The sequence below is a fragment of the Camelina sativa genome, chromosome 7, assembly GCF_030686135.1.
Source record: "Camelina sativa cultivar CO46 ecotype springtype chromosome 7, ASM3068613v1".
Taxonomy (NCBI): domain Eukaryota; kingdom Viridiplantae; phylum Streptophyta; class Magnoliopsida; order Brassicales; family Brassicaceae; genus Camelina; species Camelina sativa.
The window spans coordinates 33,023,070-33,047,315 of NC_141886.1; the positions used below are offsets into that span (position 1 = coordinate 33,023,070).

Here is a 24,246-nt window from a genome sequence, read left to right on the forward strand (position 1 = left end):
CTAGGGTTGGGCATAAAAACCGTACCCGAATACCCAACCCGGAACCCGACCCAAAAAACCGGGTTCGGATTGGGTACGGGTTTGCCTATAAAACTTTGTTGGGTTCTATTTTCTAATACTCGTGGATTCGGGTTAGGGTCGGGTAATACCGGTACCCGTTTGGGTACCCATTAAACCCGAAAGCATAAACATATTTATAATATTTATCATTAATATAATGCAATTATCTCAAAATATGACTATAATTTTGAATATTTCATTTAGTTTTATACCTAAATATAAAAAATAATCAAAATATCTAAAATATTTTGTCACATAAGTCAAAATTTAACTAAATTTATTGAAATTTAATTAACTTTAATTATATTTTTCGGGTACCCGGTAGTTCGAGTACTAATCGGGTTCTAAAATTTATAACCCAAACCGATTCGAACCCGGTAGTACCCAAACCGAACCGAACCCATATATCTAAAAATACCCAATGGGTTCTATTTTTCTAAACCCGTTTACCCGAACCCGAACGGATAATACCCAAACCCGAACGGGTTACCCAAATGCCCAGCCCTACACAACACATTCACCAAATGGACCACGTATAACTGTGTAAACGTATTAAACCGTCTAATATTCATTGTGTTGTATTTTCGATTTCATTTTAGATTTTTGTTGTAAAAATAAATTATTCCCTCAGCAGTGTTGAGAACATATGAAAAATGTATTAAAAAATAAAATAAAAACAGGTGTGAATTTTATTTATTTTGCTTTAGTCCTTTTGTATATTGAGAACATAATAAAAGTGTTGATGTTATGTTTCAAGTGATACAATTACATTTGGTTGGATTGTTTCACCTAAGACGCATTATCAATATGGTGATAACAACAACATTTTGGTCCATGACATTGGGCAAAAGCATAATGAGATGTTTTACAATACACAATGCAACCAATGGAATATTGGCCTGGGGCAAAACACGCTGGTGTTATAAAGCAATCTCCATACTTCGACGGATCATGACCTATATATTAATAAAAATCAGTACATTAATATGGATGTTCATTTTCAAAAGGAAAAAAATCCTATTAATAATTGAAAAATGGGGTATAAGACCACACAAAATGAAGTATACAAAAATGAAAGTTTTCTATATATATAGAATTTACCTGGTGTGGATACCGTTCCGTACATGCCTGGGGCTGGGGGACTAGCAATTGTTGCATGACAATCAACATAAGATATAATAAAAATGATACTGAAAACAAATGCGGTTAGCGTTTTTGTAGTAATAGCCATTTTTTTGTTGGTCAATGAGTTCTTTTTTACTTAGATTAATTTTATATAATAGTCCAAATATACGCAAATGGTAACTTTCCTGGTCAAAGTTGTAAATAACTTATGATACCCATGATCTTTCATTAAATTTCCTAACAAAATTATAGTCAAAGAAAATAACTGATTCATTCAATTTATTAATTGTAGTCAAAACAAAATACATACAATTTTCAATCTAATTATGTATGTATAATCTAATCTATTTAAGCTGTTGACAAATATATTTTTTTGGTCAACCATACATTCATTAAAATAAAACTAGGGAGGAATAGAGTTTTTAATTATGTTTGTTTTATGTATTCTGTGTTTTTAAAACCTCACAAATATAAACTATTTATGGTTGAAGCTCCTTTGACCTAATGGTTGACCAATGATTAATTAATGTTTTCACATCAAGATGTCTCAAGTTCAAGTATCAATAATCTGATTTATTAACAATTTTGCAGATTAATAGAAGCAAGTTTACAAGAGATTTCTAGTAATGCGCAATTAGCCGTTCACCGTGATTCTACGTACAGAAGGAAGTGTCATCACTCGTAGATCATTTAGAAGAGAAGATGTTTGTCGTGAATCTAATAGAGTGGAAATCCATAGTAAAATCGTCTTTATAACAGTTCTTATCATTTGTAATAAATAATAAATTCAAATGTCAAAAAAAATCTAAATTTTACATGTATTTTATTACTAATTACATATATTTACTTTATAAACTAATTATACAAATATAAAACATGATTATGTAATTTCTAATATGTATAACGCGGGTGTATATTGTGATAAAAATATGCTCGATGTGTATGTGTTATATAAATATAAGTAAACAAATTTGTTACATATATAATTAAAATGTTAATTCATTATTGTGTTAATTCAGCCGCCCAAATTTTTTTTAGATAAATGATTTAATTGGTAATACTAATACATAACAAAATAGTTAAAAATGATACAAAGTAGCGGAACGAGATAATAATAGAAAAGGTTATAAATATATACTGAAACACAATAGACTTACCAAATAGACCGCATAGACTATAGCGCATGTGTACACGTATTAGACCATCTAATATTTTCAGTATGTTGAATTTCGATTATTTTAATTGATTTTGTTGAAATGCAAAACAAAAAAATAAAATCTCTCAGGTAGATACATTTAGTTGGATTATTTCATTTTGGACGAATTCTTAATTTAATTATAACAACCACATAATTCATTGATGCATAAGCCATCAGAATAACGGGCTTCTTGACAAAACACAGTGCAACCTAGGCTGCTCCATGAGGTAAGACATGCTTGTGTTTCGAAGCAATTCCCATTCTTTGGAGTTCCGCGACCTATTTATTAATAAAATATGGGTTATAAGAATACACCAATTCATAAAAAAATTAAATATATAAAAATGGTATTATGAGTCTTCGGTCTGATTTATTTGCCCATTTTGTATTAAATTTTATAATTGTAAATAAAGATAAATAAGAAAGCAACCAAAGAGTGGAAGTTGTGTCTTTAAGTGAAACTAGAGGGAACGAGGATGTAAACAGAAAAATTAACATAGGTCATTCAAAAAGGTTTTGGGTCAAAATTTCTATAGTAAAACCTCTATAGATCTATAATATTTTATTACTTCATCATTTATTAGTTTTTACTTTATAGCTAGACTTGCCTAATTTTGTATTCTTTTAACAAATAAGTTTTCCATTATAATCAATATCTATAAATAATTAAAAGTAAGAGCGCAATATAACACAAAAAATATTGATGCACTAAAAATACCAGAAATGGCTTCTATTAAAAAGTAATGCAAATTAAAAAAAACACAAACAACAGTTGAGTCATATTTCTAAATAATTTCTTACATATATATATATATATAATTTTATACAACTACTAATTTCTATCATTGATGAGATCGTATATTTAAATCTATTTTTTTAGAAATACTAATTTTATCATTTTTATTGACCTAATTTAAGACTCAAGTAAAATTATTAATTTATAGTGATATTAGTTTACCTATCGGGTATGTAGGACCATCACTGGTAGTAACGGTAGTTATTGTATGACAATGAGCAAAAGATATGATGAAAAAAAATACAATTAGAGTTTTTATAGTGATAGTCATTTATTTTGTATTCTTATTTTCTTTTGTTAACGAGGGCTTCTTTACTTATGTTGATTATATATAATAACACAAATACTGTAAATTGTATTTTTCTGGTCAAAGTTGGAAAATAATATATCTTTCAGTTTATTTATTTTTATAGATCTATAGTCAAAAGACATTAATGCATTTCTTTATAGAAATATATTCAAAAATGCATTTTAATTTGTTTTTTTACCTAATTATGTTGAACATTGGTAATATGATATTTATTGTTTTATACATAGTTATATATTTGTTTTTTTATATATATTTACAATTTTGTATTATAATCAGGAAAATTTGAGAAATGGCATATAACTTAATTTCAAAAATATCATGGCCCTAAAGTCGTTTCAAAAATGCCATTAATTATGTCGTCTTTGATTTCAATTTGGGGAAACTTGAACGAAGGTCAGCCTATGGAAGGGAGACGCTCTCATAACACAAATGCTTGGGAATCGAATGAACGGTTGAAAACTACTGAAGAGAAGGAAAAAGAACGACCGTAAAAGACGCAAGGCTTTGTTGTTTTGCAACCAAACAGGCAAACACTAGTTATAAAATAACTCTATCGCTGCGATTTGTAACCAGTAATGGCAAAGAAAGAAAACCAAGAAGCTCGTCATGTTACATGTCTCGTTCACTTTCTCACTGACTTTTCAAACTCGTGTAACACAGAGCGACCCATTACTAACATCCCTACAGGTTACTCATCTACTTCCCATATATGTTTTGATTTGCTAATGAATCTTTGCCGAAACTAGAAATTTTACTATTATGTGTTGGATGTCTTCCTCTCTATCTCTCACTCAGATTTTGTTTATTTCTAGAGAGACAACAAGAGGCGTTTTCCTTAATCTTCTACATTGTTAATCTTGGATAATATTCTCTTACAACATTACAACTCTTTTATACTAATACATCAACCTTAACCTAATTACTATAGCTAACCCACTAAACCCTTTTTCACATCTTTCAGCATTTAATCTCTAAGATGCAATCAGTTTCGGCATAGGAAGGAAATGTAAAAATGTTTAATGATTTCACATATGCAGATACAAAATGATGCAGCTTTTGACATTTAGTATATAATTACTAATTGTTCTATTTCTGACGAACTACTTGCATAACAAAAAAATACAAATAAAAATTGCAGAAAATTTAAACAAACGAACATGTCTTGTTGATTATATATTCTCAGCTGCAAACAGAGATAGAGATAAAATATCTATTGCCATTAGTAAAAGCAAGCTCTGCTGCAAGTACAAAAACCAACCACGATTCCGGTACGTTGGAGCCTTGGAGGCAGGTTCCTCATCGTTTGATCCTTTCATATATACTCAAACTTCAAGTCGAAGAGGGCAAACGTGACTAAATTTCAGGTAGCAAGCATTAGATAGTATTTATATATTTAAAAACTGTTGATGTTATTTCTCAGGTAGATAAAATTACATTTGGTTATATTATGTTTCTCTGGACACATTCTTATCATCATTATAACAACAACAAGAATTTCCGAAATAACACGTGCCATGGCTATAATGGATTTCATTACAAAACACAAGGCAACCTAGTTGCTGTGAGGAATGACACGCCATTAATTCGACGCAATACCTATTCTCCGTAATTTCATTACCTATTTGTTATTACAAAAGAGAACACCAATATGAATATTCATTTTGGGAAGGACAAAATCATGTTCATAACTAGAAAATGGGTCATACAAATACACCAATGAGCAATTCATACAAAAGATAAAAATTTACAACAGGAATTTGTTTGCTCATTTTGTATTAAATAATGTTAAAATTGTCAATAAACATAAATACGAAAGGAAACAAAGATTTTTTTTTTTCAAGTGAAATGAGAGTGAAGGAAGATGCAAATAAAAAAAAATTGAAATATGTCATTTATAAAGTCTAGCTCAAAATTACTAAATGGTTGGTATAGTTTACCTATTGCGTATCCACCGCTATTTGGGGCACTAGCAGTAATTATTTGACAATGAACATTAGATACGATGAAAATGATTGTGAAAACAAATGGGATTAGACTTGTTATGGTGAGAGCCATTTGTTTTATATTGTTTTTTTTTTGTGTTTGTTAATGAGCTCCTCTTTACATAGGTTTGATTATATATAATAACACAAATATACATAAATGGTAATTTTCCTGGTCAAAGTGTGAAACTATTATAATCATTCTGACAAAAAAAAAAAGATTAAAAGTCTAAAGAAATTAAATTATTTCTTTATATATTTATATTAAAGAGAAAATACATTGAGAGGGGATATTCAACCGATATTTTTGAAGATTCTAGAGTATTCTTAAAATCACTTGTTATTCTATTGATGATTTTTAAAAATCTATTAGAATTTTATGTTATTAAATATATTGTTATTCAAAATATCACAACTTTTAAAAAATTAAGATTTTGAATGATTCTATAAGATTTTTCTTTGTTTTCTAGTTAAAAAATACCATCTCAAAATCATACCTGAGGTAAAATTTTAAAAGACTTAAAAAAAAATGAAAGTTTACGATACCTCTAAAGCCAAAAATTATCAGACGATCACCAGCCTCCTTCTCAACCAGTGAATCTGAAGCTTTGTGTCTTCCTGTGAATCAGATCACCACCATCTATGTTCAGTAAGCTCTCTCTCTTATCCCTCTTAATTTAAATCTCCATCGAACTCAGCTTGTCAATTTCTGGAATTGCATTTGCTAGCGGAATCACCGAAAATTCTTTAGCCTTGTGGTATCAGCTATCTTTTTGGTAAGACTGTGTTGATCTTTCACGACTTCCTGAAAAAATCTATGTCGTGAAATGTTGTGAATAATTCTTCCTTTGGTTAATGAAACAAAGAGTGAGTTCTTAACAAGTTTGGTGTAAATTACAGCTAATTATGCAATGGTCAACTGGGATTTTTGTGCTGGTACTATGTTAACTCCGAAGAAACCAGTTCAATGCTCAAAGACATGCCAAAACTTTCTTCCATTAGTTATGCGGTTTAACCGAATCAAATTTTCTCTATCAAGGAATCAGTACAGGTGACTACATATGAATATATATATGTTGTTACGTTCTTAAAAGATGCAAATGTTCTTAATATTTTTAAGACCACAAAAAAAATATATTTGAGATGTAAAAATATGTTAAAATTACCTAAAAGTTTTACAATCAAATCTCATAGAATCACATTTCATTTCCTTTTAAAAAAAATAAAAACTCTAAAACAATGAAATCCCCTAAAACCTCACCTAAATCTTCCAAAATCCTAAAAGATTAAAATCCTACCAAATCTTTTTAAATCTAAGTAGAATACCCCCTCTGAATGTTTTTGATATTCACCTAATTATGTTTGAACACACGGGTAATATCATATTAATAGTTTTATACATAGTTATATATATTATGTAATTAATTTTATATTTATTTATAATTAAATATTAAGTTGGGAATAAGAAATAACATTGAGATATCTTTTCAAAAATGTCACTAGCCTAAAATCTTTTTTTTAAATGCACCTAATTATTTGGTATTTGCCAATTTTACCATTACTAACAAGTCTTCAATTTTTCTATTTGAGGGAACTCGAACGAAGGTCTATGGACGAAGATACTCTCAAGTCTGAAGACACGAATGCTTCGGGATCAAATGAACGGTTGGAAAGGATTGAAGAGAAGGAGAAAGGACGATGATATCAAAAACGCTTGGCTTTGTTGCGGTGCCTTCCTATTCTGCTCTTTAGCTTTTGGTCCGGAGTCAATTAATTAGCCACTCAACAATATCATTACTATTATACCCTATTCGTCTGCTGGGTGGAATCAAGGAATGCTAATAGGGAGCAAAAGCTTGGCTTCCTTCCCCTCAAAGGCATCAAAGATTTTTTTTTTTCTATGTTCTTATATTTTTCTGTTAACTTTGATCCATCTTATTCCTCAAGATTCATGTCTGTCTCTTCAAAATTTATGTTCTTATTAGTTTTGCATTAATTTTTTCCAAGATCTACAACATGTGAAACCGTATTGGACGGTCTAATTAATATTCATTATGTTGTATTTCGATTTCATTCTAGATTTTGTTCAAATGTGCAAAACAAAAAATAGAATCAAACTTTAACTTAAAACCGTATTTTTTTTGTTTTGCATTTGAAAAAAAAAAACTTAAATGCAATAAAAAAATACACATAAGGTGTATTAGACTGTCCAATACTTTTTCACATGTTGTAGATCTTTTACTTTGCTTTAGTTTTTTATTGAGAACATATGAAAAGTGCATGTTGATTTGATGTCATAAAAAAAACAAAAAGTGTCGATGGTATTTTTTAAGCAGATACTTCATTGGGATGATAACAACAACATCGTTCTCCTGCAATGCAAACAGCATAAGCATACTGGTTGTTATGACAATACACAATGCAACCTACGCTTCCCCCTTTCGATGCACACGCTTTTAATCTGATGCAATACTCAGGCTTCTTCTCGTATACACGATCTAGTCATTAATAAAAATTAGTAAACCCATATGAAATGGGGTGTAAGAAATAAGAATAGACCAATACATACAAAATTAAATACATAAAAATGGAACATAAAATAAAAAGAGGATGCAAAAAAACGCATATGCCGGTATATATAGTTTACCTATTGCGTATTCCGGTATGCTCTTGCCTGGGGCACTAGCAGTTGTGGTATGACAATGAACATAAGATACGATGAAAACGACACTGCAAACCAACGTGATTAGAGTTTTTGTGGTGATAGCCATTTTTTTTTATTCTTATGTTTTTCTCAATGAGTTCTTCTTTACTTAGATTGATTATAAATAATAATACAAATATACGTAACTGGTATTTTTTCCTAGTCAAAGTTGTAAATGAAAAAAAATCTTTCAATTTATTTCTTATAGATTTATATCCAAAAGTATATCTTTATTGAATTGTAGTCAAAGTTGTAAATGAAAAAAAATCTTTCAATTATTTTTTACCTAATTAGGTTTGAACACTGAATATGATATTTATTATTTTATACATAGTTATATATGTTTTTTTTTTTTAAAAATTTTGCTCTATCAATATTTAAACTTTTGTTTTATAATTTGCAAATTTTTAATGATTATATGATCTCTAGGCTTCATTTTAAGTGATGTTTAAAGTTTTTACATACATATTAAAAAAACATAAATTTCTCATTTAATTTATCTCATTTAATTAAGCTTTTCACGCGAATGGAGTTAAACTACAATTTACCTAGATAGAGCTATAAATTAAATTAAATTGATTGATAATAAAAACTGGCGGAGAATATCTCTTTCTCTCGATGCGTCTTTAGGTTTCCGATTTGGTTTTCGATTGCGGTGAGCTTACGATCTGGCGGATCTCGCCTCGAGATTCTGGGGGTTTTTATTTGGTTTCTCTTATCGGTCTCCTCCTGATTTCGGTATTTTGTTTGCGGATTTGAGGCTTCCTGTGTTGGGAATTTCCGGATCTCCATGGGATTGCCTTGGTGATTTGATGGGAAGACAGGTAGGGGATCGAATCCTCTTTGGCGGATTTCACGGTGGGAATTTTCCCAGGTTTGGGCACATTTTGATCTGCTCTGCTCTGGTTCGATTTCAATGGCGATTTTGGGTTGGGTTTACGGATCCTGGGGCTCAGATGAGGGGATTTGCTTGGACGGATTTTGCTCTGGTTTCCTCTGGTTCGATAATCGTCAATTATTGCCCGGTTTCTGGCCGAATCTTTGGGTCAATTATTGTTGTGATTATCGTCATTATGGTCGATCACGTCGAGGGGGTTGGAATGGGTTATAAAAGGGGCTCTAGAATCGTCTTTGCTTCTCACACTCATCTGTGTTCTTTTGTCTATTCACTTAAACTTTCCTGGTCTGAAACTTGTTGGTTATTGGTTCCTTTATTCTCTGTTTGTCCTTCTTCTCTTCTTCGTACGGATACTATGGCTCAAACCGGGTTATTGGTTTCTCAGAGGTCTTCGGAGAGTTTGTCGGGGTCTACTGGTAAGCTGAAGATTAAGATCCCAAGGTTTGATAACTCGGCACTCATCGAAGGGTATGCAAAGACACTCATTGGTCGATGCATGAACCCTGCGATGCAGGACATGAAGGCTCTTTTGTTTATGCTGCCAAAGATCTGGAAGATTGAAGAGAGGGTTGTGGGTGCGGACCTGGGTATGGGGCGTTTTCAGTTTGATTTTGATCAAGAGGAAGATATTTTGGAGGTTCTGAAGATGGAACCTTACCACTTTGATCATTGGATGCTCTCCCTGGTCAGGTGGGAACCGGTGGTGGACCATAAGTATCCGTACCTCATCAAGTTCTGGGTCCGCATGATGGGAGTCCCACTTCATTTTTGGGCAGACGAGACCTTCCGCAGCATTGGTTCAGACCTGGGAGAGGTTGTAGAGGTTGACATCGATACTGGTCGGGTTCAAGTCTTGTTCGATGGTTTTAAGCCATTAGTGTTTGAAGCTTCGGTCGAGTTCCATAGTGGTGAAGAAACGGTGGTAACCCTGCGGTACGAGAGGTTATATGGCTATTGTCGCCGGTGTTTCAGCCTGTGCCATGATGTTTCCCGTTGCCCGTTATTTGGTAATACGGGGAAACAACAACAGGCAGGTGGGTCGGATCCTCGTCCTGAGGATAGGTTACAGAGTTACAAGGGAGCAGTTGCGGGTGGTTCTAGTTCTGGTTCTGGCTCAGGTATGCGAGGGGCTCATCCCCAGGGTCCTGCTGTAGGAGGAGAAAGGGGTGCTGGAGGTGGTCAGCGTGACAATCATCGCCACAAACAAGGTTTTGGACACAAGTCAAAACGGGGCCGTAGGGAATTTCAACCAAAGGAGCAAGCTCCACCACATGTCCCGATGACTGATACCATTGCATTGATTGCGGGTGAGGGTGTTGGTCCAACTCAGGGTACGGATGAGGGTGTAGGGATCTCCCTTTCAGCGACAGAGCAAAAGTTGATTGACGCTTTTGTGGTGTCTCCTACGGAGGAGGTTGCTGTTTCTTCTGATCAATCTCTGATTCAGGGGGCTCTTCCGCTGACTGTTGTGGTCCCTTCTGGTGAGAATAATCCGGTGTGCAAGAACCTCTTTCCTGCATCTGACACTCACAATGTTACTACTCGGGATATGGTTCAGGACCAGCAGGAGGATCTCTTTTCTGCTGCTTTGAGTGATTTGCTGGCTCAGGAGTTTCAGCTCCCTGATGCACAAGAGATCGGAGGTCTGGGTCCGATTATGGAGGAACATGGGGTCGCATCTGGGTTAGCCTCTGAGGAGGTTCAACCCATCGTTGATGAGGAGGTGACGTTTGTCACCAAGGACTCTGGTCTAGGGGAGTCCCAGGAGCAGGATCTTCATGACGATGAGGATACCCTCGCTAAGGAGGGTGACCATACGGCTTCGGAGCAGGGAATCAAGGCAAAGAATGGGGTTCTACCACCTCGGTCCAAATCAGTCAAGAACAAAGGGGTCCTTCCTGGTGCAAGCACTAAGAAGCGAAACCTTTATGCATTAGCTTCGCCGCGCAAAAGACTTGGTTCGTCGGTTTCGACGGTGGGAGGAGGAGTGCAAGGGAGTGCAGGTCCTACTCATGGAGGAAAACCTCCAACTAATCCTGGTAATTGATGTTAAGTGTCTGTTTGTGCTGGCAAGGAGAGGTGGGTCTAATTCATCTCATCTGTTATTGGTGTTTCTTCCACAAGAAGACTGTGTTCTGGCGTAGTCGGGTTTTTATCTCTTCTTTTCTTTCTCTTGGTTTCAATAATACTATAATGGGTGCCCCATTGGTTCACTTTTGTTTTTTGCTTCAGTTCCCTTTAAAAAGGGTTTTTTCGCAAATTCAGGCTCTGACCTGTTGTAACCTTTTCATAAGAACAATAATAAAACTATGCTGGTGTCTTTGTTCTTACTATGGGGTATTTTCCTGTTGGTCACAGCGTTTCTCTCAATTTCGGACCACTGTTTTTGTCTTCGTGTGTTGGATATTTCATTGGGGATTTTTATTATGCCTATGGGATAATTTCAATCTGGACTGGGGTCTAAGGTATTGCATCAATATACCACAGCCTCTTAGTTTTTCTTTGGTTGTTTCTCGTTTTTGGAGTTTCACACTCGGACCAGGCTGGTGTTGTGGGCCTTGGGCCTTAGTGGATATTATTGGTGGTTTTCGGACTAAAGTGGTGTTCTTTACTTTGGTTATTTGTCCGTGGTCTGGACGGGTAGCATTATGTGGTCTTAACCACATTTTTTTGGGGGTTTAATTAATGAATATTATCAGTTGGAATTGTCAAGGCCTAGGTAACAAGGCAACAATCGGCAATCTGCGGGATCTATGGCATAAACATCGCCCGGATTTTTTGTTTTTGATGGAAACAAAACAGCCTCGTGTGGTTCTGGAAAAATATATAGGGCATTTTGGCTACACAGATTTAACCACAGTGGAACCTATTGGTTCAAGTGGGGGCTTGGCACTTTTTTACAGTCAAGCGGATTTTAATGTTACAATTTTATTTGAGTCTAATCGGTTAATCGACATTGAAGCGGTTTATAAAGGACGGGTCATTTATTTAACGTTCGTTTATGGTGATCCAGTCCCGAAGAACCGTGACATGGTGTGGGAGCGGTTATTGCGCATTGGTGTGTCTCGGTCCTCTCCATGGTTTACTGTTGGTGATTTCAATGAATTAACTGGTAATCATGAGAAACGAGGAGGCAAATTACGGCATTCGTCTTCATTTCTTCCTTTCAATGGAATGATCCAAGATTGTGGTTTTCTGGAATTTCCATTCCTAGGAGATTGCTTATCTTGGCGAGGTTGGCGGGATAAAAAGCCAATCCGGTGTCGGTTGGATAGAGCCCTCGGCAATGAAGATTGGCATGATCTATTTCCAGATACGGTACTCGAGTATTTACCTATGATTGCCTCTGATCATAAGCCCGTTGTGGTCAATATAGGGGCAAAAAGGCCACGGGGAAAAAGACGTTTTATGTTTGACCCACGGTGGATTGGGAAGGAAGGGTTGATGGAGGCAATCGAGGCAGGATGGGTTGGGGGGACTCCTCAGAGCTCACCCAATTTTTTAGATAAAATTGTAATTTGTAGACGGGCTATTTCTAGGTGGCGTAAGGACCACGTTCCTTTTGGTAGGGAAACAATTGAGGATCTAAAGTGCCAGTTGTCTGTCGCGCAGGCTGACGATGCAACTCCACTTTCGGTTATCGCTGATTTAAATGCTAGACTGTGGGAAGCCTATAAGGATGAGGAGGTGTATTGGTATTTGAAGAGTCGCAATAAATGGATGCAGATGGGCGACCAAAATTCAAAGTACTTTCACGCTCTGACCAAGCAAAGACGGGCCCGCAATCGGATCATTGGTCTTTATGATAAAAATGAGATTTGGTCTACGGAGGATGAGGACATCTGCAATATTGCAGTATCGTATTTTGCTGATCTGTTTACAACATTACATCCGACAAATTTTGATGAGGTCTTACGTGAGGTACACCCAGTGATTACAGCTGAGGCCAATGCTCAGTTAACAGCCCGGGTCACAGAATCAGAGGTCCGCGCGGCTTTATTTATGATGCATCCGGATAAGGCTCCGGGTCCAGATGGGATGACCGCTTTGTTTTACCAAAAAGCGTGGCAGATTGTTAAAGGAGACCTTGTCTCACTAGTTAATGGTTTTTTCGAGGAGGGGGTTTTTGATAGAGGTTTGAATACTACGCATATCTGTCTCATTCCGAAGGTGGCTAAGCCGACTCGGATGACGGAGCTGCGTCCAATTAGTTTGTGTAACGTGGGATATAAGATTATTTCTAAGATCATGTGTCAACGGCTAAAGAAGCTTTTACCGGACCTTATTTCAGAAACACAATCAGCTTTCGTCCCGGGAAGGCTCATTTCGGATAACATCCTGATTGCTCAGGAGATGTTTCACGGCTTACGGACTAATCCGTCTTGTAAAGGGAAATTTATGGCTATTAAGACAGATATGAGCAAGGCATATGACAGGGTGGAATGGGAGTTTATTGACAAATTACTTCACAAGATGGGGTTTGATGAGAAATGGATTAGATGGATTATGTTTTGTGTTAGTTCGGTGGAGTACAAAGTTCTTCTGAATGGTCAACCGAATGGTCTGATTATTCCGGAAAGGGGATTACGACAAGGAGATCCTTTATCTCCTTATTTATTTATTTTATGCACAGAGGTTTTAATTGCCAACATTCGGAAGGCGGAAGCAGAAAAATTAATTACAGGGATTAAGGTGGCCAACAAATGCCCCCCAATCACCCATCTCTTATTTGCGGATGACAGTCTTTTTTTCTGTAAGGTCGCCAAGGACCAATGTGAGGCCATCTTGAGGATTTTACGGAATTATGAGGCCGCCTCGGGTCAGCAAATTAATTTTGCGAAATCCTCCATCCAGTTTGGTCACACGGTTGCGGAACAGACAAAACTGGAGATTCAAGGGGTTCTAGGGATCACAGCTCAGGGTGGTATGGGATCGTACTTGGGGCTGCCCGAGAGTTTAGGGGGGTCGAAAACAAAAGTGTTTTCGTTTGTCCGGGAACGATTGCAGGGTCGAACGACGGGTTGGTCGGCGAGACTGCTCTCTAAAGGAGGGAAGGAGGTTATGATCAAATCGATTGCTACTGCGGTACCGACGTTTGTGATGTCTTGCTTTCGGCTACCGAAGACGATCACATCCAAATTGTCCAGTGCGGTGGCAAATTTTTGGTGGAGTTCGGATGGAAGGACGGGTGGTATGCACTGGCTTGCCTGGGAGAAGCTTTGTTGTAGTAAGCAACAGGGCGGCTTAGGGTTTCGGAATGTCGATGATTTTAATTCGGCTTTGCTGGCAAAACAATTATGGAGGCTTATTGAATATCCGGATTCTTTGTTTGCCAGGATTCTTAAGGGTCGGTACTATCGGAACTCGGATCCCATGGAACCGATTCGTTCCTACTCTCCTTCCTACGGGTGGAGGAGTATAATTTCAGCTCGCTCTCTGGTACAAAAAGGGCTTATTAAACGTGTTGGTTCGGGCGAGTCCATTTCAATATGGACTGACCCCTGGATACCAGCTCAATCCCCGAGACCAGCTCTTAGTAAGGGCCCTTTTAAGGACCCTTCTCTTAAAATCTCACACTTGATTGATTCTCGGACACGTTCATGGCGGATGGATGTGCTCTCGGACCACTTTGATCCTGGCGATGTTGCATTGATAGGTGCACTGCCCTTAGGAAGCTGCCCCAAGGATGATACTCTTGGTTGGCATTTTACGAAAAATGGGAGGTATACTGTTAAGTCTGGCTATCATGTGGCCCGTTTGACGAAAACAGGGCCTTTTAAGGCGGTTGGGGTCGGACCAGAGATTACTTCTCTTCTGGCTAGTGTTTGGAAGGTGCGTTGCCCACCAAAACTGCACCATTTTATGTGGCAGGTTTTGTCAGGGTGTATCCCGGTTTCACGAAATTTGCGGAAACGTGGCATTTCATGTGATTTGTCCTGCTCACGTTGTGGTGCAGAGGAGGAGACAGTAAATCATGTCTTGTTCCTTTGCCCCCCGGCACGTCAGGTGTGGGCATTATCCCAGGTACCGGTCGGTTCACAGTGTTTTCCGGTGGAGTCAGTTTTTGCAAATATGGATCATTTATTGGACCCCAATAGCCCGGGCTCTCATGTGTCCGCTTTCCCGTGGATTTTGTGGTATTTATGGAAGGCGCGTAATGCAAAGGTTTTCGAAAATATTACAGAACGCCCAGAGGAAACGGTCCGGATAGCTGAAGGTGAGGCTGTATCCTGGCATAAGGCTCAGGAGGGAGGTGAAGATGGGGTTAACTCTGACCAACCTACGGTAGCCGAATCCCGCCCACAGCGGCCCAACGGCTCTCTACCTTTGTTCTTTACAGGTTACCGATGTTTTGTGGATGGTTCTTGGAAATCCAATGATCGGTTCGCAGGAGCAGGGTGGTTCTGTATCCAGCCCCATGACCCAAGGCCAGGAAGGGGTGCTACTAATTTCCGGCAAAGTCTTTCCCCCTTACACGCTGAAGTGGAAGCTTTCATTTGGGCAATGCGCTGCATGATCGGACACGATTACTGTGATGTGGCTTTCTACTCGGACTGCGCTGACTTGGTGAAGATGGTGTCTTCACCGCACGACTGGCCGGCTTTCTCGACTTACCTACATGACATAAGGACGGACAGGGAGGAGTTCTCTTCCTTTTCCTTATCTTATATTTCCAGAGATGCAAATTCAAAAGCGGATCTTCTTGCACGCTATGCGCGCACTTCTCCGCAAAGTGTTCTGTATGTAAACAAGTTCCCTACGCATTGGCTCGTTTGAGCTAATCTATTGTTGTCAAAAAAAAAAAAAAAAAAAAAAAAGAGCTATAAATTAAATTGGAGGATATATGTGTTGGAATTCAATCATTGATTAATCCTCAAATTTGGAAATAAGAATCTTTGTTTGAAAGAACAAAGTAGAGAGTTGAGCCCTTAAGAAAGAGATCGTCACAAGGAAGAAAGAAGAAATCACATTAGAGGAAAGAGACAAAGGGTAATTGGATTTGGGCCAGTTTTTATTAGCCCATTAGTGGTCACAATTATGTTGAAACAAATATGAGCGCTTTAGTTACCAATCTTTCTCAGTTTCCCTTGGTTTCTAGGAATCCAATTGATAACAATTACTCAAGTTCACTGGAAATGGCCAAATCTAGTAGACACAAAAGACCTTAGCAGCTTTTAAATAGAAATAGTCACGACAACCAAGAAAGCTTGAAATGTCTCTCTTTCTAGCGAAGTCTCTCTCTTGTTTTTTCTTTTGTCTGTTGTTTTTTAATAAAGGGTCTTCAGCTAAGAAATTTCCGATAAATATGTTTTTGGAGATTATAAATGAGAATTCCAACATAAATAGTATATATATATATATATATATATATTAAAAACATATGAAAATTGTTATTTCTCAGGCAGATAAAATAATATTTAGTCATATTATGCTACCATCATCATAACCACAACATAATCCTCCCGATAAACACTCGCCATGATCATATTTTGCTTCACTACAAAATACAAGGCAACCTAGTGGCTGTGAGGAACTACACGCCACTGAATCGAAGCAATAATCATCCTGCGGAGGTTGAGTACCTATTTATTAATACAAAGAGTACACCAATATATGAGTAACTATTTTCGATAGGAAAAAATCATGTTCATAACTAAAAAATGGATTATAAAATACACTAATGACCAATTTATCTAAAAAGTATAAAATATATAAAAATAGAATTTTTTTTGTCAACCAAACACTAACTAAAAGCTAAGTCCAAAATTGGTAGTGCAAACAGGAGGAAAATAATTTATAGATGAAATTGCTGAAATTAAAGTTCTAGAAGACCGAGCAAGGCAATCCACCTTCAAATTCGATCAACGTGGAATCTTGGACAAGGAAAAGTGAGGGAAGATGACCCGAAGAATATTGAAATCGTTGAGAAGATGAGAAAAACGGGTCAATTTTCAGGAGCCAAATAAAAATAAAATTTATTTACTCGTTTTGTATTAAATGTTAAATTTTCTAATAAAAATATATAAGAAAGGAAACAAATTTTGTTGTTTTTTTTGAATCTTCAAGTGAAATGAAAGTGAAAGACGATGCAAATAAAAACATTGACATATGTCATTTATATGTCGGTTTGGGTTTACAAAAAAGTGGTTAAAGTTTAGTTTTTACAATTAACCAAAATTATTTGTCGGTTTAGGTTTACAAAAGAGTGGTTAGAGTTTAGGGTTTAGATTTTACAATTAAACGAAATTATATGTCGGTTTGGGTTTACAAAAGAGTGGTTAGGGTTTAGATTTTACAATTAAACAAAGTTATATGTCGGTTTGGGTTTATAAAATAGTGGTTAAGGTTTAGATTTTACAATTAAAGAAAACTGTATTTTAATTTGGGTTTATAAAAAGAGTGATTTGGGTTTAGATGTTATAATTTAAAATTATAATATAATGTTTAAAATTAATAATTATAAAATTAACTGATATACATAATTTATTTCCTTAATCAATAATTTGTTTTTTTAACTAAGATGGGGTGAATAAGAAGAAAACCCAAGAATTGTTCTTTTTTTTGAATAGAATTAAATTGAAAAGAAAATACATTGAATGTTATTGTTTTTCATCTAATTACGTTTGACCAGGGGTAATATGATATTTATAGTTGTATAACGTATATATATATATATATGTATATGTTAGTTATTTTATATGTTGTTTTAGATTTAATATTAAAGTTGGGAAACTCAGAAATGCCAATCTCTTGAGATATATTTTTAAAAATGTCACTCGCCTAAAATCTTTTTAAAAATGCAACTAATTTATTTGGTATTTGCCAATTCTAATTTACCATTAGTAACACTAACAAGTAAGTCTTCAATTATTTTATTCGAGAAAAGTCGAACGACGGTCATAACTCATAAGCTATGGACGGTTACGGACATGACCCGTCGTAAATCGGTGGTGCTTACTGTTTAGGATCCGTCTAAGTACATGACCCGACTCGAAACCCTTTCCATTTTAAATTAATAAATTATTGGGCCACAAATAGGCCCAAACATTGCCCAATAATGTTTTTTTCTCTTTAATCCCAGCGTCCGATCCGATGAAACAATTTTCCGACGCTTCGCCTGTGACGGAGACCTAATTGTCGCGTTCCAAGAATCTCCGACGGACCTTCATCTCTCTAGGTTTGATTCGATTTCCAGGATAATTATGTATAATTCATCATCGAGTCTTTTTTTTTTTTTGTGTCATGGCCATTAGTAATTTCAATTATATCATTGCATAGTTAAGCTAATTAGATATCATCGAATTTGTCGTGGCCATTAGATATCTGAATCTTATGTGATGATGTTTGGAGAGAAGATTTGAATCTTTTGTGATGATGGTGGAGAGAAGATTATTATAAGATAACTAAAATAACTAAAAGTCTTATTAGCTTCTTCTCGAGTGTAGTCTTATTAGCTTACACAACACTGTGTAAATAGCTAAGATGTTACAAAGCCTAGCTTCTTCTCGAGTGTAGGTGTCACACAAGTTGTGTGTATGTATGAACGAACTAGTTTAGACCAGATTTTGTTTATTTTTTGGGTTGGATTTTGTGTGAGTGATAATGCTATGTCCTGTGTTAACTTTTTTGCATGTGTAGTGGTAGGAATTTAAAATCTGATCATAGAATCTGGTCATGAGACATCTTTTATTTTTGATGTGCGTGATTCTTCTTGTGCTGAAGCTCTTCTTGCTGAATGGAGAAGTTGTTCTGTGTTTTATGTTTTTTTTTTTTTTTTTTTTTTTTTGTATTGAGGAGGTGGTCCAGACTGACTCTCGTATTCTCTGTTTCTATCCCGAATGCATTGTAATATTTCACAACATTTTGAGTTTCATTTCCTCTGTAGTTTTTGAACTTGTGAAATGTTTTAGATCTGAATGCTTGCTTAGAAGTGATTTGCTGCTGTTTCTCTGCAGGGGCTTTTAATGAAGATGGATGAGGGCTAAGGAATTCGCAATATCGCGTTTCATCCCTTCACTTTGGAGTATATTCATGCGTTTTCTTGGAAGAAGAATCTCTCGTAAGGAGAATTATTTAGCGAGTGGAGAAAACGAACTGCTAGCTGGAGATGATGGAGAACTAGCTGGTGTTTATTCTGGAGAAGATGATGGAGATAATTCTCGCATGAAGACGTGGCGGTAAGAAAGAAATCATATAAATATTCCTTTTCCAACTAACTAACTATGATTATTATATTATTAGTGTTCTGTTTTTGTTTTTGTAGGACTCTACTGTTGAACAGTTTCTCGAGATCTTAAACAACTCGTCAAAGTAAGTCACTCTTATAAAAATTTGATACTTCTTAATATTTTAGTGAATTTAACTGATGTCTTTATTAACAGGGAAGAACTAGCTAAGCTGAAAATGTTAAAAAAAACACAAGTGCAGAAGATAATCGACCATCGCCAAAAAGGACCAGTAACAAAGGTTAGTAATTTCCTTTCACAATATTGTAACTTTTAATATGAACTAGAAATTTTGTTTGGATATACTGTAACTAAAGTTTTTTTTTTTTTCATTATAGACTTCACCTTTCTCATTCCCGCAGTTGAAGGTCTTTATATTGAAGAATTTGAAGCATTCCATGCGATAAGATGAAAAAGAAACTGGTTGTCAGCGGGCTAACAAAGTCTAGAGAGATATTTGATCATACATTAAAATTACTAAGATTATGGTATGGTACTAATTGTCTTGTATGTATTCTCTACATTTTATTTCCAGTTATCTATTATAACTGTTAAGTCCATTGTCTCGTTTGTATATGCTAAGCACTTTTCTTATTTAGTTTGATTATGAAACACCACCATTAAGAAATTCATTATGTCGTTCGTATTGGAATAGAATCTCCGACTTGAATAGTGTATACAAAATAGTTGTCCCCTCAGCATCCATCTGTGAGAGAAGGGAAGGGAAAGAAATGTATAATAAGCATTTACTCATGATTCACTTGTTTCTTGAGTCCTCCAAACAGCTGCTTACAATTTGCCAAACGATGAGAAAAATCGTCAAAGATAAAGAGGAACATTAATCGTTATGCTGAAAAACATCCAAGAAGCATAAAGTAATGGTGTCACAACTACAACTACTAGTAAAAAATAGTTGATTTTGATTCATTTTTTTCACTCACACCACCTGCCATGGCATTGGTCAATCATACCGTAACACCTCCTGGCTCCTGATGGCCAAATCTCTACAGTGAGAAAGGTCTATCTTCTTCATCTAAGTTCTAACTGTAGAGTCTTTTGTCCTGCGATCACATACCAACCACAAAACAATTAATTTGAAGTTTGACCTTATAAATGGTCTTCTAAATTTGATTAGATGTATGTGATCAAATTTCACATTTATTAGAAAGGAAAAACTTCAAAACAATTTAATTTGAAGTTTTACCTTATAAACTAGTGTCTACGTTGTACTATTGTCCTCCGATAAATATGCTTTTGCACCTAATTATTTGGTATTTGCCAATTTTACCATTAGTAACAACTCTTCAATTTTTCTATTTGAGGAAACTCGAACGAAGGTCTATCATCTATGGACGAAGATACTCTCAAGACACGAATGCTTCGGGATCAAATGAACGGTTGGAAAGGATTGAAGAAAAGGAGAAAGGATGGTGATATCAAAAACGCTTGGCTTTGTTGTGTGTGGTGCCTTCCAATTCTACTCTTTAGCTTTTGGTCCGGAGTCACTTAATTAATTAGCCACTCAACAATAACATTACTATTATACCCTATGGGGTCTGCTGGGTGGAATCAAGAAAATACTAATAGGGAGCAAAAGCTTCAAGAACGCTGGCTTCCTTCCCCTCAAAGGCATCAAAGATATTTTTTTTCTATATTCTTTATTTTTCTGTTAACTTTGATCCATCTTATTCCTCAAGATTCATGTCTGTCTCTTCAAAATTTATGTTCTTATTAGTTTTGCATTAATTTTGCTCCAAGATCTACAACATGTGAAACCGTATTGGACGGTCTAATATTCATTATGTTGTATTTCGATTTCATTTTAGAATTTGTTCAATTGCAAAACAAAAAATATAATTAAATATATACCTTTAAGTTAACCGTTATTTTTTTTGTTTTGCATTTGAAAAAAAAAACACACTAAAATGCGATTAAAAAAATACAACATAATACGTTTTCACATGTTGTAGATCTTTTACTTTGCTTTAGATATTTTATTGAGAATATATGAAAAGTGCATGTTGATATGATGTCAAAAAGAAAACAAAAAAGAGTCGATGGTATTTTTTAAGCATGTACTACATAAGGATATTTACAACAACATTGTTCTCCTCCAATGCAAACAGCATAACCATACTGGTTGTTATGACAATACTGAACGCAACCTGGGACATAATCGCCTGGCCATTTCGATTCACACGCTTTTAACACGATGCAATACTCAGGCTTCTTCTCGAGTACATGATCTAGTTATTAATAAAAATTAGTAAACCCATATGAAATGGGGTATAAGAAATAAGAATAGACCAATACATACAAAATTAAATACATAAAAATGGAACATAGAATAAAAGAAGATGCAAAAAACGCATATGCCGGTATATATAGTTTACCTATTGTGTATTCCGGTATGCTCTTGCCTGGGGCACTAGCAGTTGTGGTATGACAATGAACATAAGATACAATGAAAATGACACTGAAAACTAACGTGATTAGAGTTTTTGTGGTGATAGCCATTTGTTTTTATTCTTATGCTTTTCTCAATGAGTTCTTCTTTACTTAGATTGATTATATATAATAATACAAATATACGTAACTGGTATTTTTTCCTAGTCAAAGTTGCAGTAAATGAAAAAAATCTTTCAATTTATTTCTTATAGATTTATATCCAAAAGTATATCTTTATAGAATTGTAGTCAAAAGAAAATACAAGGAAATATTTTTTACCTAATTAGGTTTGAACACTGAATATGATATTTATTATTTTATACCTAGTTATATATATGTTTTTTTTTTTTAAATTGCTCTATCATTATTTAAACTTTTGTTTTATAATTTGCAAATTTGTAATGATTATATGATCTATATGCTTCATTTTAAGTGATGTTTAAAGTTTTTTTACATACATACTAAGAAAACAAAAATTTCTCATTTAATTAAGTTTTCTCATACGAAAAATTTATCATTTAATTAAGTTTTCTCATACGAATGGAGTTAAACTTCAATTTTGCCTAGATAGAGCTATAAATTAAATTGGAGAATATATGTGTTGGAATTCAATCATTGATTAATCATCGAATTTGGAAATAAGAATCTGTTTTTGAGAGAACAAAGTGGAGAGTTGAGACTTGAGAAAGAGATCGTTAGAAAGGAAGAAAGAAGAAATCAGATTAGAGGAAAAAGACAAAGGGTAATTGGATTTGGGCCTTTTTTTTTTAACCCATTAGTGCTCACAGTTATGTTGAAACAAATAGGAGCGGTTTAATTACCAATCTTTCTTAGTTTCTATTGGTTTCTAGGAATCCAATCGACAACAATAACTCAAGTTCCCTAGAAATGGCCAAATCTAGTAGATGCAAAAGACCCCAAATTTGTAGTGATTATGTTGCAATACCTTCACTATAGTCTTGTAGTGATTATACTATAACAATTTACAAAATTATATATTTCTTTAAAACCCCAAATTTAACAAATGTTAGTAGATTCATAAAACTTTAATGTTTCTTAAGATTTTTTTTATCTATTTTTTTTCAAAATTAATAATAAAATATGTTTTAAGCAACTTTGTTTTAATCTATGGAGATGCTCTAACAAATGTTAAAGAAAGCTTAAAACGTCTCTCTTTCTAGCAAAGTCTCTCTCTTGTTTTTTCTTTTGTTTGTCGTTTTTTAATAAAAGTTCTTCAGCTAAGAAAATTCCGATAAATATGTTTTTGGAGGTTATTAAACTGAGAATTCCAACATAAATAGTATATATATATATATATATATATTAAAAACATATGAAAATTGTTATTTCTCAGGCAGATAAAATAACATTTAATCATATTATGCTACCATTATCATAACAACAACATAATCCGCTCGATAAACACTCGCCATGATCATATTTTGCTTCACTACAAAACACAAGGCAACCTATTTGCTGTGAGGACTTACACGCCACTGAATCGAAGCAATAATCATCCTGCGGAGGTTCATAACCTATTTATTAATACAAAAGAGTACACCAATATATGAGTATTTATTTTCGATAGGAAAAAATCATGTTCATAATTAAAAAATGGGTTATAAAGATAAACCAATGACCAATTCATCTAAAAAATATAAAATATATAAAAATGAAATTTTTTTTGTCAACTAAATACTAATTAGAAACTAACTCGAAGATTGTTAGTCTAAATTGTACAAATGAAATTGTTGAAATTAAAGTTTTAGAATACAGAGCAAAATAATCCGCCTTGAAATTCGATGAGCATAAAATTTTGGACAAAGAGAAGTGAGGGATGACGACCCGAAGAATTTTGAAGTCGTAAAAAAGATGAGAAAAAGCGGGCCAATCGTCAGGAACCAAATAAAAATGAAATTTATTTGCTTGTTTTATATTAAATTGTAAATTTTTTTTAATAAAGATATATAAAAAAAGAAACAAATTTTGTTTTTTTTTCTTTAATCTTCAAGTGAAATGAAAGTGAAAGTGAAAGACCATGCAAAAAAAACATTGACATATGTCATTTATAAAGTCCAGCTCAAGATTACTAATGGTTGGTATAGTTTACCTATTGCGCGTCCACCGCTATCTGGAGCACTAGCTGTTATTATTTGACAATGAACATAAAATATGATGAAAATGATACTGAAAACAATTGCGATTAAACTTTTTATGGTGATAACCATTTTTTTATATTCTTTTTTTTGTTTGTTAGTGAGCTCTTCTTTACATAGATTGATTTATATAATAACACAAATATACGTAGAGGGAATTTTTCTTTGTCAAAGTTGGAAAATAATATAACCTTTCTATATATTTTCTATAGATTTTTTATAGTCAAAAGAAAATTCCTTTATTTCTTTAATAGAATTAAATTTAAAAGAAACTACATTGAATGTTTTTGTTTTTCATCTAGTTAAGTTTGACCAGGGGTAGTATGATATTTATAGTTGTATA

The 24,246-nt window shown here is 34.6% G+C and overlaps 1 protein-coding gene and 9 long non-coding RNA genes across 11 annotated transcripts; 4 read left to right on the forward strand and 6 right to left on the reverse strand.

Annotated features, from left to right (window-relative positions):
• Positions 1–726: 726 nt before the first annotated feature.
• On the reverse strand, positions 727–1,311 carry LOC147941961 (uncharacterized). The gene is made up of 2 exons (XR_015562681.1): positions 1,162–1,311; positions 727–1,016 (listed from the first exon to the last, which is right to left on the reverse strand). It is a non-coding gene; the product is annotated as an uncharacterized LOC147941961 (long non-coding RNA).
• A 271-nt stretch (positions 1,312–1,582) lies between these two features.
• On the forward strand, positions 1,583–2,192 carry LOC147941962 (uncharacterized). Its single transcript, XR_015562684.1, has 2 exons — positions 1,583–1,692; positions 1,777–2,192. It is a non-coding gene; the product is annotated as an uncharacterized LOC147941962 (long non-coding RNA).
• Positions 2,193–2,403: 211 nt separating this feature from the next.
• On the reverse strand, positions 2,404–3,481 carry LOC147941963 (uncharacterized). Its single transcript, XR_015562680.1, has 2 exons — positions 3,342–3,481; positions 2,404–2,662 (listed from the first exon to the last, which is right to left on the reverse strand). It is a non-coding gene; the product is annotated as an uncharacterized LOC147941963 (long non-coding RNA).
• A 1,398-nt stretch (positions 3,482–4,879) lies between these two features.
• LOC147941964 (uncharacterized) lies at positions 4,880–5,580 on the reverse strand. The gene is made up of 2 exons (XR_015562682.1): positions 5,427–5,580; positions 4,880–5,107 (listed from the first exon to the last, which is right to left on the reverse strand). It is a non-coding gene; the product is annotated as an uncharacterized LOC147941964 (long non-coding RNA).
• A 403-nt stretch (positions 5,581–5,983) lies between these two features.
• LOC147941965 (uncharacterized) lies at positions 5,984–6,608 on the forward strand. Its single transcript, XR_015561166.1, has 3 exons — positions 5,984–6,120; positions 6,200–6,247; positions 6,372–6,608. It is a non-coding gene; the product is annotated as an uncharacterized LOC147941965 (long non-coding RNA).
• Positions 6,609–7,643: 1,035 nt separating this feature from the next.
• Positions 7,644–8,348, reverse strand: LOC147941966 (uncharacterized). The gene is made up of 2 exons (XR_015562685.1): positions 8,119–8,348; positions 7,644–7,969 (listed from the first exon to the last, which is right to left on the reverse strand). It is a non-coding gene; the product is annotated as an uncharacterized LOC147941966 (long non-coding RNA).
• A 424-nt stretch (positions 8,349–8,772) lies between these two features.
• Positions 8,773–11,403, forward strand: LOC147941967 (uncharacterized). Its single transcript, XM_087460330.1, has one exon. The coding sequence runs from the start codon at positions 8,988–8,990 to the stop codon at positions 11,118–11,120; it is 2,133 nt and encodes a 710-aa protein (XP_087316456.1). The 5' UTR covers positions 8,773–8,987; the 3' UTR covers positions 11,121–11,403.
• A 6,711-nt stretch (positions 11,404–18,114) lies between these two features.
• On the forward strand, positions 18,115–19,927 carry LOC104703762 (uncharacterized). Of its 2 annotated transcripts, none has more exons than XR_754243.3 (5): positions 18,115–18,251; positions 19,030–19,251; positions 19,338–19,384; positions 19,456–19,540; positions 19,638–19,927. It is a non-coding gene; the product is annotated as an uncharacterized LOC104703762 (long non-coding RNA). The 2 variants fall into 2 exon arrangements; XR_015562686.1 differs by having other exon boundaries at positions 18,161–18,278.
• A 1,334-nt stretch (positions 19,928–21,261) lies between these two features.
• Positions 21,262–21,955, reverse strand: LOC147941968 (uncharacterized). The gene is made up of 2 exons (XR_015562687.1): positions 21,693–21,955; positions 21,262–21,545 (listed from the first exon to the last, which is right to left on the reverse strand). It is a non-coding gene; the product is annotated as an uncharacterized LOC147941968 (long non-coding RNA).
• Positions 21,956–23,021: 1,066 nt separating this feature from the next.
• LOC147941969 (uncharacterized) lies at positions 23,022–24,053 on the reverse strand. The gene is made up of 2 exons (XR_015562893.1): positions 23,858–24,053; positions 23,022–23,282 (listed from the first exon to the last, which is right to left on the reverse strand). It is a non-coding gene; the product is annotated as an uncharacterized LOC147941969 (long non-coding RNA).
• Positions 24,054–24,246: the final 193 nt, after the last annotated feature.